Source organism: Cupressus sempervirens, chromosome 3, assembly GCF_028749045.1.
Source record: "Cupressus sempervirens isolate cs-2001-9-10 chromosome 3, ASM2874904v1, whole genome shotgun sequence".
Taxonomy (NCBI): Eukaryota; Viridiplantae; Streptophyta; class Pinopsida; order Cupressales; family Cupressaceae; genus Cupressus; species Cupressus sempervirens.
The window spans coordinates 125,822,554-125,838,710 of record NC_143120.1 but is presented as its reverse complement, the minus strand read 5'-3'; the positions used below and the strand labels follow the sequence as shown (position 1 = coordinate 125,838,710).

The window sequence follows — 16,157 nt, the reverse complement described above, 5'->3', positions numbered from 1 at the left end:
TATAAAAATAAATGAAACAATATTTTTTAAAATTATATTTTATAATAGTGTTTGTAATATGTATAATTGATAAGTGTTACAATTTTTAAATTATATTATTTATTATTATTAATATTTTTTATTTAAACAATTTATCATTTAGTTTAAATACATTTAAAAATTAAATATATATTTTAATATTAAATTAATAATTATATTTTATATCAAAAAAATACTAAAAAAATAACCACGAAATATAAATAATTCAATTCCAAAAGATATATAAATTATTATTAGGTTTTTATAAACTATGTATTAAAATTAAATAGTTATATTTTATTTCTTATTTATTACATCATATTTATTCATCAACATCAAATTTATATGTATTATATGTATTTATTATTTACAAATTTACATATTAAATTATATAGATATTATTTCACAATTAAAAATTACTTAATTTTATGAAAAAAATTGGAAATACAAAACATTAAATATTAAACCTTCTCTAATTGTGTAAAATTAAACAATTAGTTTTACTAATAAAATATTTTTATATTTCAATACATTTCATTTTTCTTATAGAAATGTGAGTTTTAATATAAAAATTAAATTCTTAGTTTCATTAATTAAAATATAATATATTTTAATTATTTATTATAACCATGATTTTATTTTGACTATTTGTTTTATTAAGAAAAATAATTATATTTAATTCTCACACACACACACACACACACAACTTATGTTGGTATCACTCTATCTTACTATTTTATCTCTCTTTCTCTTCCTCCTCTTCTATATTATCTATCCTTTTTTCCTCTGCATATATGTTTATGTTGTTATTGTTGTATATTATTATTTATCTCTATCCTAGTTTTTGTCCAATGCTAATGATTAAAAATAGTGTGAATTCCATTTGATAATCAAGATGAGAATAATACATAGTTGGGGGAGTTATTCCAACTACCTATGGTTGTCTAGTAGCATGCATGGTATGCTTAAACATATAATGTGATAATCCAAATGCTTCATCAGTTCTTCGAGTTCTATAATTCAAATATTGGTATTTATATCTTTCCTCATTGCACATAATTTAAGTTGTCAATGTAAAAGGTGCAAATTTGTCTAAAGCATATGTATTGATCGTAGTATGATATTAAGTACATAGTGCCATATTGGGGACTTTGGCCTCTTATTCTTGGGCTTAAATGCCCAAAGATATAATAATATAGCACGAGAACTTAACAACAAAATATGAGCCATCCTATCAGATCACAAGCGCATTTCTAGGACGAGAATTTAACAACAAAATATGAGCAATCCTATCAGATCACAAGTGCATTTCTAGGCAAAAATTAATGCATTCATAATGTTAATTTAGATTCTCACTCATCTACAGCTCTACAACCATTATGTGTTAGGCAGAAACTATGACGCATTGCGTCTCTTGTTTAACAGTCTTCATTTTTTTCCGTGAATCAATTTTGTGTAGCTTTAAGTCTTTCCAATTATAAATATCTTTGCTACTTTACATTGCTCATCCCATTAAATATTTCCCCAAAAATTAAATAGAAATTGTAACCCTGTTTGTATGATTGAACGAATCAACAAAGTACTATGTGACAACAATCCTCATTGCCTTTCCACGAAACTACTCCGAGTGCTTCACAACGTCAAGGCAATAATAAAAAAGTAATCTACTCCGAGTGCTTCACAACGTCAAGGCAATAATAAAAAAGTAATATAATTCTATGTAACTAGAAATATGAGTCCATAATTTAATGAAAGAAACCGGGACAAGCGGTTGAATGAAAATATTAGGAAATGGATATACATCTTCATATGATGAAGCTTCGATTAGGTGTATAATTCAAGGGGCAAAAAAACAGTCCAGCAACGAAAAGAAGCTACCAAATAGGTCAAAGAAAACAATATTTATCATTTTACACAATCATTCTGTGACAAAAAGATTCAGCCGAGGCAATAGACCGGAAAGGATGGACCTGGACATTGAAGCACTGAGGCTGAGGCAATGTCGTGCCGAGTTCTGCTCCACCATTGGTACAAAATTCACTCCCATTTCCTTATTGTTTTAATATTTCTCGTCTCTCATTTCTTAGTTCAAGTACAAAGCTTCGTCTGAGTTGCCTTCTAGATAATCTTATTTCCTTGGCTCTTGTCCACCACCTCGAAATATATAAACATTTAGTTTCACTATTTTTTCATCTTGAAATTTTGATATATATTTTGTAATTTTATGGATTGGAGAACTTATGGGATCACTCTTAGACCTCAATTTGGTCAAATTAGACAGTTGCCTATCTACTTAATAGCAGGGAACAATAATAAAAATCTCATCGTTCAGGATATTTCGAGATGTTGGAATTTCAACTTATTGCTATGGGAAAATTAGAACCTGTGACGGGCTTGTAGTCATGCTTACGGGAGTTTACAGTTTTGACTCTAATTGACACATGTTTTTTTTTTCCTAAACGTGTTATGAAATATTTTAATGACAGACTAATAATTCAGTAGCAGTTTTACTGTTCGATGCGTAAAGGGATAGGTTCTGACCTGTAAACATCTATAAAACGCTCAGTAATGAAATTCCGAGCCGAGGCACGCAGTGTGAGTTTGATTCAATTCTTAATAATTCCAATGGAGACAACTCTTTCGGGGAAGTTATTGCCAAGTTTCAAATTGTTTAGACTGTTGACATGAAAACTCTTCATGCAACTTCGCACATAGCCCAAACTATGTGGTCCGAGAGATGACATTTAGTCAGCTAGTCAGCTTTATTTGATATTTTTTGCTAATGCTCGCCTTCCTCCTCACTTATTCAAAATGTCAAAAATAGGAGCATTATAGTTTTGCACTATGGATGTTTTTGGCCGTTGTGGAATAGTGGTGAAGATAAATTTCTCCCAATATCCAATAATGTCAGTTTTTTTTTGGGTCGATTTAGCACTTAAGAAAGAACAAGAAAGATTGGCTTGATCAAATTGAATGATATCATATGGTGGCATGGTCTTTTGCTCTCTCATTACATATTCATCAGATATTTTGGGCAATGATTGCAAACATATGATTTCCACCATTGAGATCCAAGATGATAGACGAATGTTGCATCCCCTGCCATGATGAACCGCAGGAGTGCCCAGAATTCCAAGATCCCTCTTTTTTGTGCAAAACCAATTTTATATTTCAGTAAAATGATCTAGGTGTCCTTTACTGCAAGTTGTCTCTTTCACCTTTCTCTCATGATTAGAGCACATTCTATAATGACAAAAATATTGAAAGGGCATATTGTAAAGTAAACTTATGCTATTATTGTCTCTTTCATAATTTGAATTGTACTAGTAGGAATTGTTAGAATGCTTACCTTTTTCTTCCTTGATAATGCTAAGCAAACCAACGTTATATAGTTCTTGGTAGATAATAGGGCCGGTCACTTTAAATTGCAAACCCAAGACTGGTTGCTTTGTCATCGCCTTCTAGGATTCCCATGCAGGATGTAGGAGCACACCTGGTTGCTGCCCAAACTCTTGCTTTTTGTTATCCGTGCAAGCAAAGTTTTCATTAAATTCTTGCAGATTTTTGGCTTGAGCAGCCATCACCGTAGCTTTTTTTGGCCTTTGCCATTTCCCACATAACTTTAGGTCTTGTATTACATCTTTTGTGCTTATCTAAAATGAGGCGAGCTTCCCTCACTCTTTTTTTTATATCCAGAAGAATTGGAAGTGATATGACAATCATTCTAGCCTAAATCTATAGCATGAAAAGTAGTGGAGCTAAATTATGCATTCTCCACAATAATTCCCCTCCGTATTGCTACCTTGTAGATTAATTTCATCTCTGATTTGTATGGTGGACTTCTTTTGTTCTTGCTCACTAATATATTTCTTCTTAGTTTTTCATAGATCTGGTTTTAACCTTTATCAATTTGGCTTACACTCTACAATTCTTCTTTAACCTCTTCTTGTGATTTTGTTGTCAATGTATTTGTCACTCGGTCCAAGTTATGGATGATCTCGGCATTTGATTTTTCTGAATCCTTTTCATTATGGAATTTACTCCATAGTATCAATAAATCTAGAAATGTATTCCTCTTGATGACTCTCGGCTTGGACTTTTCGTCTTTGCTACAAAAGAAAATGGGTCATAGAGGTCTATCAGTAGAACCTAAAACTATTTCCTGTTCGTGTTTGTTTGGATTTTTGTTGATAGTACCTGAAGTGCTTGCTCCAATATTTTGATTTGTAGAAGCACTCTAATTATTTTGCATTATGTGGAGCATCTGATCTATCATGTCTATCCTTGTATTGATCTTTTCAAACTTATCCATAGGATCTTTTCTTCAAGGTGTTTTTTCCTCTCTATTTGGCATATTCACTTCTTCTATCACTTGGATGTATAATGACGAAAGTAATTGGTAAAATATTGAATGAATTAATGAATGGTCAAAGTGATCATTTATAGATTCCAAAGAGATGATGTCTGTAATAAAAAACAATTGTAAAACTAGAAAGTTTTCAATATATACAAAATCTACAATATTGACCTTTAAATAATGAATAATAAAGATATTATAAGATATTATTCTAATACCGTCCCTTAATGGTCAATCTATCAACTACATCAAGTCGCCTTCGGAATTTTATAGACTTGTTTGGGCTTAGAGACTTGTGAGAATATTTGTTGTTTGATCTGTAGTTGGAACATACAACAACTGAACTGATCTGTTTTCAACCAGTTGTTGGATGAAATGACAAAGAAAGTCAACACGCTTGGCTCTCTCATGGAAGATTGGATTCTTGGCCAGTTTAAGCACCCCTTGAATGTTACAGTAAAGACTAATAAGACTTGCTTAAGACATCTGCATGTTTGAAAGCATCCTTTGAAGCAAAACTGCCTCACAAGCTGCCTTGACAATTTTGCCTACTTGCAATCCACCTTGTAAAAACCAATTTTGGCCATTATTGCCCAAAGTACAAGCTGTTCCAACCATTTCCATTGTTCCAAAGTGTTTGATAAGTATCTAAATCATACTTTGAACACTTATCTTGCATAGATCTGCCATTATTGTCCAAATCTTGAAAGCCTCATGAACTCAATCTCATTGGAAGATGTTTTCATTATTTGGAATCTTCATGTTGCAAACTCTTCAAGATATGTTACAATTTCTTCAAAGAATAGAGACATCCTGTCAAAAGACATGCTTCAAATCAAAAGAAACAATATTCATTTGGTCTCCACTTTCTCAATGGCTGCCCTAGAATCTGAGTTCATGTAGGGGTGCGCCAAAGTAGTTTGATCCCAAAAAAAAGGAAAAAAAAAAAAGAAAAAGAAAAAGAAAGAGAGAATAAAACAAAAAAATCAGTTAAAAGATGTTGATGAGAAAGTTGTTCCAGGTTTTTATTTGGACATCATTGAGAAGGTTTTCAGAGTGTTAGAAACTCCAGAATGTGCGAATCTGACAAAGAAGAATTCATAATTGTGGAATGAGGAAAAGATTGATTACATCAAGTTTTGAAATGACAACTGACTGTTCATCAAAGAGAACACAGTGGTACGGAATACAGGAGCTCCTGATCTGGTGATCATCTACAATTACATCAGCAAGTTCAAAGCCTTTGGTGATAATCTACAGGGCTGAATCGGCAGTTTCAACATTTTCTTCATATTGTTGTAGTTCAGAAGACATGTTGCATGTAACTGATCGAATTACATGTACCTTCAGTCATGTAATTGAATAAGTCTTATTTTTTGTTTGACTTAGTGAAGGTGGTTTAGCTTCTGCCACCTTTTTCTCCTCTTTTTTGTCACTCCTTTTCCTATATAAGGGTGTGCCTTCCATTGTAAATAATCATCTTTATATATGCAAGAAAGCTCTGCCAAGTTTGTGCAATCATAACTGTGATTTGTAGTACAAATTTGAAAGAAAAGTGAATATAAAGAGCAATTTGTTTTGAAACTGTGGCTTGAAGCAATTGTGGTAGTTCAAATTTGAAGTTGTGACTGCAATTTGTGTTATTATCTTTAGTTTATGTTAAATCTTGTGTGTGTATTAGAGCAAAGTGAGTACGTGAAGCAATTGAATTCGAAGCTGTGACTAGAAGCAATTGTTGTGATACAAACTAGAAGCCGCGACTGTAGTTTGAATTGCTATTTTATATTCATGCAATTTATTATAATTAAGTTACTTTCATGACTGTGAACTGAAATATCTTATAGGATTATAGTTTACAAATCTTCTACTTCTAGAAGTTTGTATGCCCCAATAGTAGAGATTTACCTTGAAGAATTGCATAAGAGTTTGTGAGCTTCATGTTTATTCCAAATATAATAAAAAATAGACATCGATCTAAGTCGGTATGCTTTCAATGAGCCTATGAGTTCATGTGGGTTTATTGGTATCACTGTTTACAATTTTGAAATAGAAGTGGAGTTAAGAGGTCCATCTTGCCCATTATCCGCTCTGTGAGTAAGTGAATTTTTTCTTGAAAAAGAGGAAAGATTATTAGTAATGTCCTTTAAAATTACCTCTAAACTTCTTGCTTACCTTGAGCTGATCCAAGGAACAGTGAGAAGGAGGAACCTTCCCTTTAAGGTAGGAGAGGCTCTGTGTCACACACCGTGGCTGGTAACCCTATTTTTCAAGGTAGTTCATACAATTGTCTTTTGTAAAATATCCACCCAATATGAAGGGTACTCGTTAATTTTTATGTACCAAGCCCGAGGAGCTTGTCTTAGGACATAGAGTGGTTTCACAAGTTTGCATACTTGATGCTCTTTTCCAACAACCTTGAGATTAGGAGGCTGTGTCATTTAACCTTCTTCCTACAACTCACCATTGAGGAACGCAATCTTAACATCAATATGATGCATTTTCTGTTCAAACTAAGTTGTTAAGGCAATGATGAGCTATATGGTACTCATTTTGGCTATAGGAGCAAAAATCTCCTCATAGTCAATGCCTGCTTTCCATGAGAGCCCCATAGCAACGAGATGAGATTTATGCTTTGTCATGTCTCCAAATTTGAATTTAATAATTAAATTAAATTAATTAATAACTTGGGCTCATATTAATTAATTAAAGTAACTAACTAAAGGTCCTTTTATTATATTATTTAAATTCTGGGACCAGTTAATTAATTAATTAAATTTAATTATTACATTCAAATTTGGGGACATGACAAATCCTTGCTGCCCAAAATTGCTTTCCCTCAAGCAATCCATCATCAAACGAAACACCAACAGCTCCCAGGTCCCAAATCAAACAAGTAGGCAAGACAAGTGAAATGATGTTAATCCTTTGTAGCACCACATTGCTATCAAACTTTTGCTGCGCCACTTCGATATAAATATTGTCGTATCCTGAGTCACCAGGGACCCAAACCAAACATGCATGCGAAAGTAGTGAATGATCATCAAACCTCCCTTGCACCCCATTGTCATTTAGCATCCATTGCGCCACTATGATATAAACATTGTCATAGCCTTCACCAGGATCCGAATGACACAATTTGATGAAATCTTTTACGTCATTATGTTCAAAAATCTCTTTGGGTACGGTCATGCACACAGATGCTGATGCTAGCACAAACTTAGCCACTGCCACAATCACAATGACCACTATTATATTTTTGATGGATGAAACCTTGACGAAGAGAGCTTTAGGGGTGAGAATGTCGACGAAGGGGGCCTCGACTATGAGTACCTTGGTGACAGGAGCTTTAGTGAAGGGTGCTGTGATGATAGGAGCCTCAGCAAAGAGTACCTCAGTAAAGGGAACCTTGGCAGAAAAAATCTCAACAGAGAGTACCTTGGCAACCAATAAAATTTTATCTGTAGATAAAACCTCAATGAGACATAGAACCTCGGTTGAAACCTCGATGATGGATAGAGCTTCAACAACGAGCAATGTCTCAATGGCGACAAACGTAGCTATTGCGACTGATGTAGCCACAATGATGGACACACCATGATGATGGAGACAGCCATGATGCTGTCGATGGACACAACTATGGTGATGGATACACACTTGACGACAGATATAGACTTGACGTTGTTAACGGATGCAACGACGATGATGATGGACTTAGCAATAGATATGGCTGAGGTGACAACAATGGACAAAATGAAGATGATATACATGATGACGACAACAATGTTGGATGTGGCAATAGATAAGGTGGCGGTGATGATAGCAGATACAATGACGATGATGGATATGGCGACGTTGACAACAACGGCCACAATGATGGTGACGGACACTAACTTGACAGATACGGACTTGGTGTTGGTAGCGGACACGACGGTGATAGACATGACGGTGACGAACGCGAACTCAACGATGGACATAGACTTGGTGTTGGTGACGGATACAAACTCAACGATGGACATGGACTCGGTGTCAATGACGGATACAAATTCGATGACGGACACAAACTCGACATCAGTGATGGACACGATGGTGGCAAATGCGGATTTGGCTTTGGTGATGAACACGGTGGTGACAGACACAATGACAGTGATGGACATGAACTCGATGATGGACACGAAATTGGTGTCGGTGACGGACATTTGACGGTGTCGGATTCGAACTCGGCATTGGTGATAGACATGATGGTGATGGACACGATGGTGACAGACACAACAACAACAAACACGATGGTGATAGACATGTCAATGACAAACACAAACTTGATGATGGACACGGACTCGGCATCGGACACGACGATGACGGACATGAACTTGGCATCAGTGATGGACATGACGGTGATGGACACGAACTCGGTGTCGGTGACAGACATGACAGTGATGGACACGACGATGATAGACACAACGGTGATGAACAAGACAGTGATGGACACGAACTCGACATCGGTGATGGACATGACGGCTGTAATGTTCCATTCTAGAGTTTCCTTATGAAGTCTCATAGTATGCTTTAGGTAGTCTGTCGTGTGCTTTAGGTAGTCTGGTTGTGTGCTTCAAGTAGTATCCCTCAGTGCTTCGGGTGGCCAGTGCTTCAGGTCAGTGCTTCAGGTGGCCAGTGCTTTGGGCCAATGCTTCGTGTGGCCAGTGCTTTAGGTTAGTGCTTCGGATGGCCAGTGCTTTAGGTAGTTCTCCTTTAGTGCTTCGTGTGGTTAGTGCTTTAGGTAGTTCTCCCTTAGTGCTTTGGGTGGCCAGTGCTTCGGGTCAGTGCTTCAGGTCAATGCTTCGGGTCAGTGCTTTGGGTTAATGTTTCAGATTAGTGCTTCGGCAAATGCTCGGGTGGCTAGTGCTTCAGGTAGTTCTCCTTCAATGCTTCGGGTGGTCAATGCTTCAGGTAGTTCTCCCTTAGTGCTTTGGGTCAATGCTTTAGGTAGTACGGTATTATCTTGATGGTTGTACGGTAGAGTGTATGGCCATACGGTGTAGGCCCGAGGGTGGTATGGTGTTCTCTTGAAGGTTGTACAGTAGTGTAAGTGACCGTACGGTGGATGCCTGAAGGCTATATGGTTCTCCCTTGGAGGCTGTACGGTAGTGTGGTGCTCGTATGGGATGGAGGTGCAACGGTCGTACAATGTGGGGAGAAGATAAGTCGTACAGTATGATAGTATTACAGTTATGGAGTTGTCCAAGTCGTACGGTTGTAGTACAAAATATGTACTTCGTGATGTAGGGGATGCATGGTGTACGAATAGAGAAAGAATGCTAAATTATGCAACCATAAATTTATAAATTTGAATTCATCAATAAACCAAACAAGAATGGAGATTGAACACGAACATCCTTCAATTAATATTTGCAATAAGATGGTGGGCTTTGATTTGCCAGATCTGAGCGAAGTATTATATGCAACGGAATAGGGTGAGGGTTGAATCCCATTGAAATCGAATAAGTCAAGTAGGGAAGATCTTTCACTTCCGAAATGGCGAACAACAGAGAATCCCAATGGGAATTCGCAGTACAAAATAAATAATCAGAATGCATACCTACAACTACATACAAGCCGTATTTAAATGCCCGTTGGGGAAAACCTTTTCGAGGGTGTACAAAGATAGTTGACGACAGAACTTACCATCGGAAACTAAAATAAAAATAGGTCCGAGATATATTAAATCAATTGGAACCACAAACACAAATAATAACTTGGGCCCATATTAATTAATTAAAGTAACTAATTAAAGTCCTTTTATTATATTATTTAAATTCTGGGACCAGTTAATTAATTAATTAAATTTAATTATTACATGACAAATTACCACTGTAATGTTCCGTTCTAGAGTTTCCTTATGAAGTCTTGTAGTATGCTTTAGGTAGTCTTGTCGTGTGCTTCAAGTAGTCTGTTTGTGTGCTCCAAGTAGTATCACTCAGTGCTTCAGGTAGTTCTCCCTTAGTGCTTTGGGTGGCCAGTGCTTCAAGTCAGTGCTTCGGGTTAATGCTTCAGGTGGCTAGTGCTTCAAGTAGTTCTCCTTTAGTGCTTTGGGTGGTTAGTGCTTTAGGTCAGTGCTTCGGGTTAGTGCTTCAAGTTAGTGCTTCGGTCAATGCTTCAAGTAGTATGGTATTATGATGATGGTCGTACAGTAGAGTGTCTGGCCGTGCTGTGTAGGCCCGAGGGTGGTACGGTGTTCTCTTGAAGGTTGTACAATAGTGTAAGTGACTATGTAGTGGATGCCTGAAGGCTGTACGGTTCTCCCTTCGAGGCCGTACAGTAGTGTGGTGGCTGTACGGGATGGAGGTGCAACGGCCGTACAGTGTGAGGAGAAGACAAGCCGTACGGTATGATAGCAACAGTACAGTTACGAAGTTGTCCAAGTCATACGGTTGCAGTATGGAAGATGCACTTCATGATGTGGGGGATGGATGGTGTATGGATAGAGGAGGAATGTTGAGTTATGCAACCATAAATTTATAGATTTGAATTCATCACTAAACCAAACAAGAATAGAGATTAAACACGAATATCCTTCAATTAATATTTGCAATAAGATGGTGCTTTGATTTGTCAGATCCAAGTGAAGTATTACATGCAACGGAATAGGGTGAGGGTTGAATCCCACCGAAACCGAATAAGCCAAGTAGGGAAGATCTTTCACTTCTAAAATGGCGAACAACAGAGAATCCCAACGGGTACAAAATAAATAATCAGAATGCATACCTACAACTACATACAAGCTGTACTTAAATACCTATCGGGGAAAACCTTTCCGAGGGTGTACAAAGATAGCTGATGGCAAAACTTACCAACGGAAACTAAAATAAAAATAGGTCCGAGATATATTAAATCAATCGGAGCCACAAATACAAATAATAACTTGGGCCGATATTAATTAATTAAAGTAACTAATTAAAGGTCCTTTTATTATATTATTTAAATTCTGGGACCAGTTAATTAATTAATTAAATTAAATTATTACATTCATATTTGGGGACATGACATACGTGTTAGGGTTTCATTAGCTTTGTACTTAACTTTATAGACCCATTTGCAAATAATGGGCTTCTTCTTTGGAGGAAGATCAAAAAGGACCCAAGTGATGGTGTTCAACCTCCATTGTAATTTCCCACTCACGGATCCCTTTAGCCTTAGTATATGTTTGAGGCACAAAAATACTATAAATGTTGGCCATGATAACAAAGTTGACTGCATTTCTAGAAGATCCACCCTCAGTGAACTCATTAGGATGGATAGTGCTAATAGGCTTAGCCCACCATTTAGGCTGAAGAGTAGGAGAACGAAGATAAGATGCAAGAGGAATAATGGTAACAAGATCTAGAATAAGTACAATAGGAGCAGCATCATCTGGAGCAAATTCAAGGAGTGCATCATGAAATTTAGAATCTGCATCATTGCTTCCATCAAGTGAACCAAATGGAAGTCAAACACACAAACCAGTAGGCTTCAAAGGCTGATCCTCAAAATTCTACATAGATGAAGAGAGCTGAAAAGGTCTTTGTTCTTCATCAAAGACATCATCATTACTGAAGGTAAGATGATAAATGTCTATATCAATCAGTATGCCTTGTGGTTGTCATTGTACCTCGTGAACATAAGTTTCTGACTCTTAGAGTCCAATTTGGAGCAGTGGTTATCTGGAATCCATACATATGCTAAAGAGTCAAAGACATGAAGGATCCTAGGATTGCAACTAGTCCAGGCTTAACAACTTGGTAGGGAACTGATTAAGGAGATAAATTGCAGTAAAATATTACTTGTGCCAAAATTTCTTAGGAACCTTCTTGTGTTCCATCATTGACCTAGCCATTTTAGTGATGGTGCAGTTTCGACGTTCAACAACGTTTTTTAGTTATGGAGTGTGTGGTTTGGTTAACTAACGTTTCATGTCCTGTATCAAAGGAAGTGGAGAAAGCAATTGAACAAAACTCCTCATTATCTGACCTAAGAGTGACCATAGGATAGTCAAACTCTTTTTCCACTAAGGCCTTAAATTTATGAAATACAGTAAACACATCTGATTTCTGTCTCAGAAAGTACACCTACATTTTACTTTTTGAAATCATCAACAAAAAGCAAGCAATACTTGGCTTTAACAAAATAAGTTTTCATTTGGCTACATACATCAGTGTGAACCAACTGCAATACCTTTGAGGCTCACCATTAGTCACTGCCCTTGAATGGTGTCTTGTGCTGCTTCCTAGCTTGACTAGCTCCACAAACACGGTGATTCTGATTCTGGAATCTGGATCTTTGGTAATCCAAGAACAAGATCCTCCCGAGCAAGTTAGCAAGATAGTGAATGTTTAAGTGACCACACCACTAATGCCAGAGAGTGTTGATGGAAGTTGATATAGCTGTAAAAGCATGCTTGATAGAATCACCTGAATCTACAAATCTGTAGAGACCATGATCCTCGATACCAACAAACACAGTAGTTTGAGTGGCATGATCAACAATACAAAACTTGTGTGATGTGAATGTCACATCAAGTTGAGTAGAATGCTGCATAATCTGGATCACAGAGAGAAGATTCAGTTCCATAGCTGGAATGTAGTATACATTGAGGAATAATATGAGATTCCTACCACCATATTGTAGAAGACAAATTCACTACCAATTTGATTTGCTGATTAATTTACTTTATAAGCACCATATAACTATCAATGTAAATACAAAAACATTCAAAAGACCATGCACAAGATGTATCGTGGAAACCCAACTCAGCAAAAATCACCAACACAAAGGCTGCTAGGATCTACTGTCCTAATCCAGCCTGATCAATTTTCCAAATACAATCTTTAAGGGCTCTAATTCTTAGGAGCTTCAACTCCTATTTTAGAGCTACAACTCTTTGAATTCAAGCACCAACTCCAAATTGAACACTAACCCAATTGACATGAGTAATCAATTACTCTGATTTATTTTAAAAACAAGGAGCAGATCTAATACTGTGTCATTCTTGATTAAACCCGTAAGACCTAAAGTTCTGTAAATAATGAATCTGGAAACACTGTTTACCGTACAAGTAAAGAAATCAACGCATACAGACAATAGAACAGAATAGCATAATTTATTCGCATATGCCAGACATACATTATGCTTGATAATATCCGTAATAGTAGATGATTGATAATTTACAATGATCCCAGACGGGCTATAAATACTATCGCCCAACCTTCCCGAAGGAGTCCGTTGGCCACAAATATTCTATCCGCTACAAACTATTTACCCGTCGGCTACAAAATACAAAACACCGACGATAGTCAATCCGTCGGCTACAGAAACACCGCCGGACCCATCCAGTCGGCTAACACCATCCCCCCGAAAAAGAAAAGTTGTCTCCTGACGACTAACAAAATATCTGAGACAAATTAACAAACAAAATACATTAACAGAGTGACTACAACAAGAAAAATCTGCTCCTGTCACATCACTTCCACATTCATCCCATTACATCTGGAGCCTCTGCTAACACAATACTGTCTCCTCAAGTTGACCTTGATAGCCACCTGTGCTGCTTTCTTTGTTTTTAATTCCTCGGTACCTTGAGCCAAGTGTCGTTGCACTGCCTTCAACTGGATGATCGGCTCCTCCCGAGCTCTCTACGCATCCACCAAGACAGTCTCACAACCAACACCTACTCCCAGTGCCTCGGTACACAAACAGTCCATGCCTGCAGCAACTTCAACTCTTTTGAACTGGTCAGACTCCCACGACTGATATCCGCAACGACTGGGGGTCCAGGGGGCAATGCCCCTGGCGGGGTCTTGGGGCAGCGCCCCGAGTGCGCTTACTGTCGCAGTACAGGGCGGGGTCGAGGGGCAGCGCCCCTCGCCGCCAAGACCAAATTAACACTTTGCAACCCACACAGAAATGCACAGAACACACCATTTCTGTCATTATCTGTCGATTCTGCACTCTTTCTGTCAACCATGGATGCGTTCCCTTCCTTTTGGCATCATCTGTCACTCATTCTGAACAACTTGATTCTGTCGTCATTTTTATTTTATTTTAATTGTCAAATTTTAAAAAAAAAATACAAAGCACCTCACATTTGCCTCTGACCATCGCCATTCGGCAACGACGAGGGAGTCTCCTTTTGCGACAACGAAAGAGTCTTCTTGGCACCATATTTTTTGAATTTGGATTCGTTGACTGCCGGAGGTACCTTCTGCCCGTCCAAAGTTGATAATCTGATTGCTCCATTGTTGCCGACCTTCTGAATCTGATATGATCCAACCCATCTGGCCTTAAACTTTTCCACTTTGATTTCATTCCGACCGTCGTATGCCTTACGTCTGTTCTGTGCCACCTCCGTCACCCACTGTGCCTGCGATCGTCGCGCAACTGGATTATTTCCTTGCTGTCGGTGCCCTTCTACTAATTTTATGCTGTGTTGTAACCTTTTCTTTCCTCGCGGTCCATTCACCATGTACCGGACAGTGGGATCTTTCGTTTTTCTATGTTCAACCTGTATGTTCTTCCCCTCAGCTTCAGCCATGGCAGCTTTTCCTTCTTCCGCTTCCCGGCATTCCTCCAGACATTCATTTTCCTTTGTTTTGTCACGTTCGTCGACCGTTAACATATTGCAACTCGGAAACAGTTCGTAGTCTTCTATCTGCCAATGGTAAAGGCCATTCACCGAGTCTAGGTCGTCGTCATTCGATCTTCCGTCTAGTCTCAATATTCCTTCTTCGTCCAGTTCCATTCTCTTCTTTCCTTCATCATCACTTTCGTCGTCGCTTTCTGAATCTGACGATGCTGCCTACTCGCCGACCATTTGTGTGTGCAGGTTAATTGTGAATCTTTTGCCTCCGCCCTCCATTGATAGGGTATTTCGTTTCCAATCATGTTTTACTTTTGCTTGCACCAACCAATCCCGTCTCAGAATAGCATCATATCGTTTTCTTTTTAATGGAATAACCACAAAATTCAATAAAAATGGTTGCATACCAATTGTTATCGGTTGCGCTTTCAAGATTCCCAATGGTTTGATTCCATGTTGGTCCGCCGTGAGCAACTGGAATGTAGGTGGCCACAGCGTCGGCTTCCCCAACTTCTTCCAGGTATCCTTTGGTAAGACATTCACGCCGGACCCTCTGTCAATAATTGTCTCTGTCAAAACATTTCCCAAAATCCCCATCTCGACGACCGCCGGATGCCGTCCAGAGGTGAGTGCGAGCAACATCGGGTCTGTTGCCGTCACTTCCCTATTGTCCCTTCCTGTGTCCTCCGTTGCTTTCGAAAACGGTGTATGATTCAAAATGGCCGTCCGCAACTGGGGCATTGTGAGAAGGTCACTTATCTTGACCAGTATCTCCGTTTGTAAGATCTGTCGTACTTTGTTCTGCGAAGTTCCTTGCCAAGGTGCCGGTGATATCCTTCAACTGAGATGTCCCTGCCGACGATGCCTTTGCAATGTCCGCCTGCGCTTCCCCCACTTTTCTCTTTTCCTCCGCTTGCCTCCGTGTAATTGCCAGAATCTCCTCTACATCCGTGCCAACAGTGATCAAGTTTACTCCAGCCTTTGGACACTTGGAATCTTCGTGATCATCGGGTCTGCACCATCTGCATAATAATTTCGGTGTGTTTGCCGCTGTACAACCCCGCGCAAAATGGCCCCACAAATTACACGCTCGGCATTGAACGATCGGTCGTCCGTTTGCATCATACTGAGTTCGACTTCGGCTCCCATTATTATTGTTATTATTGTTATTATTTT

At 38.1% G+C, this 16,157-nt stretch overlaps 1 protein-coding gene across 5 annotated transcripts in view; it reads left to right on the top strand.

The window, feature by feature from the left end:
* The first annotated feature begins 1,754 nt into the window (after positions 1–1,754).
* Positions 1,755–16,157, top strand: part of LOC149565101 (uncharacterized) — a 339,748-nt gene continuing 325,345 nt past the window's right edge. For 3 of the 5 annotated variants that reach the window (XM_089818648.1, XM_089818647.1, XM_089818646.1), the window contains exon 1: positions 1,763–2,046. In XM_089818648.1, the coding sequence (XP_089674774.1) occupies positions 1,794–2,046 (253 nt within the window). In that variant the 5' untranslated portion in view covers positions 1,763–1,793. Of the gene's footprint in view, positions 2,047–16,157 lie in introns of all 5 variants that reach the window. The other 2 variants (XM_089818649.1, XR_016361996.1) reach the window with 2 other exon arrangements.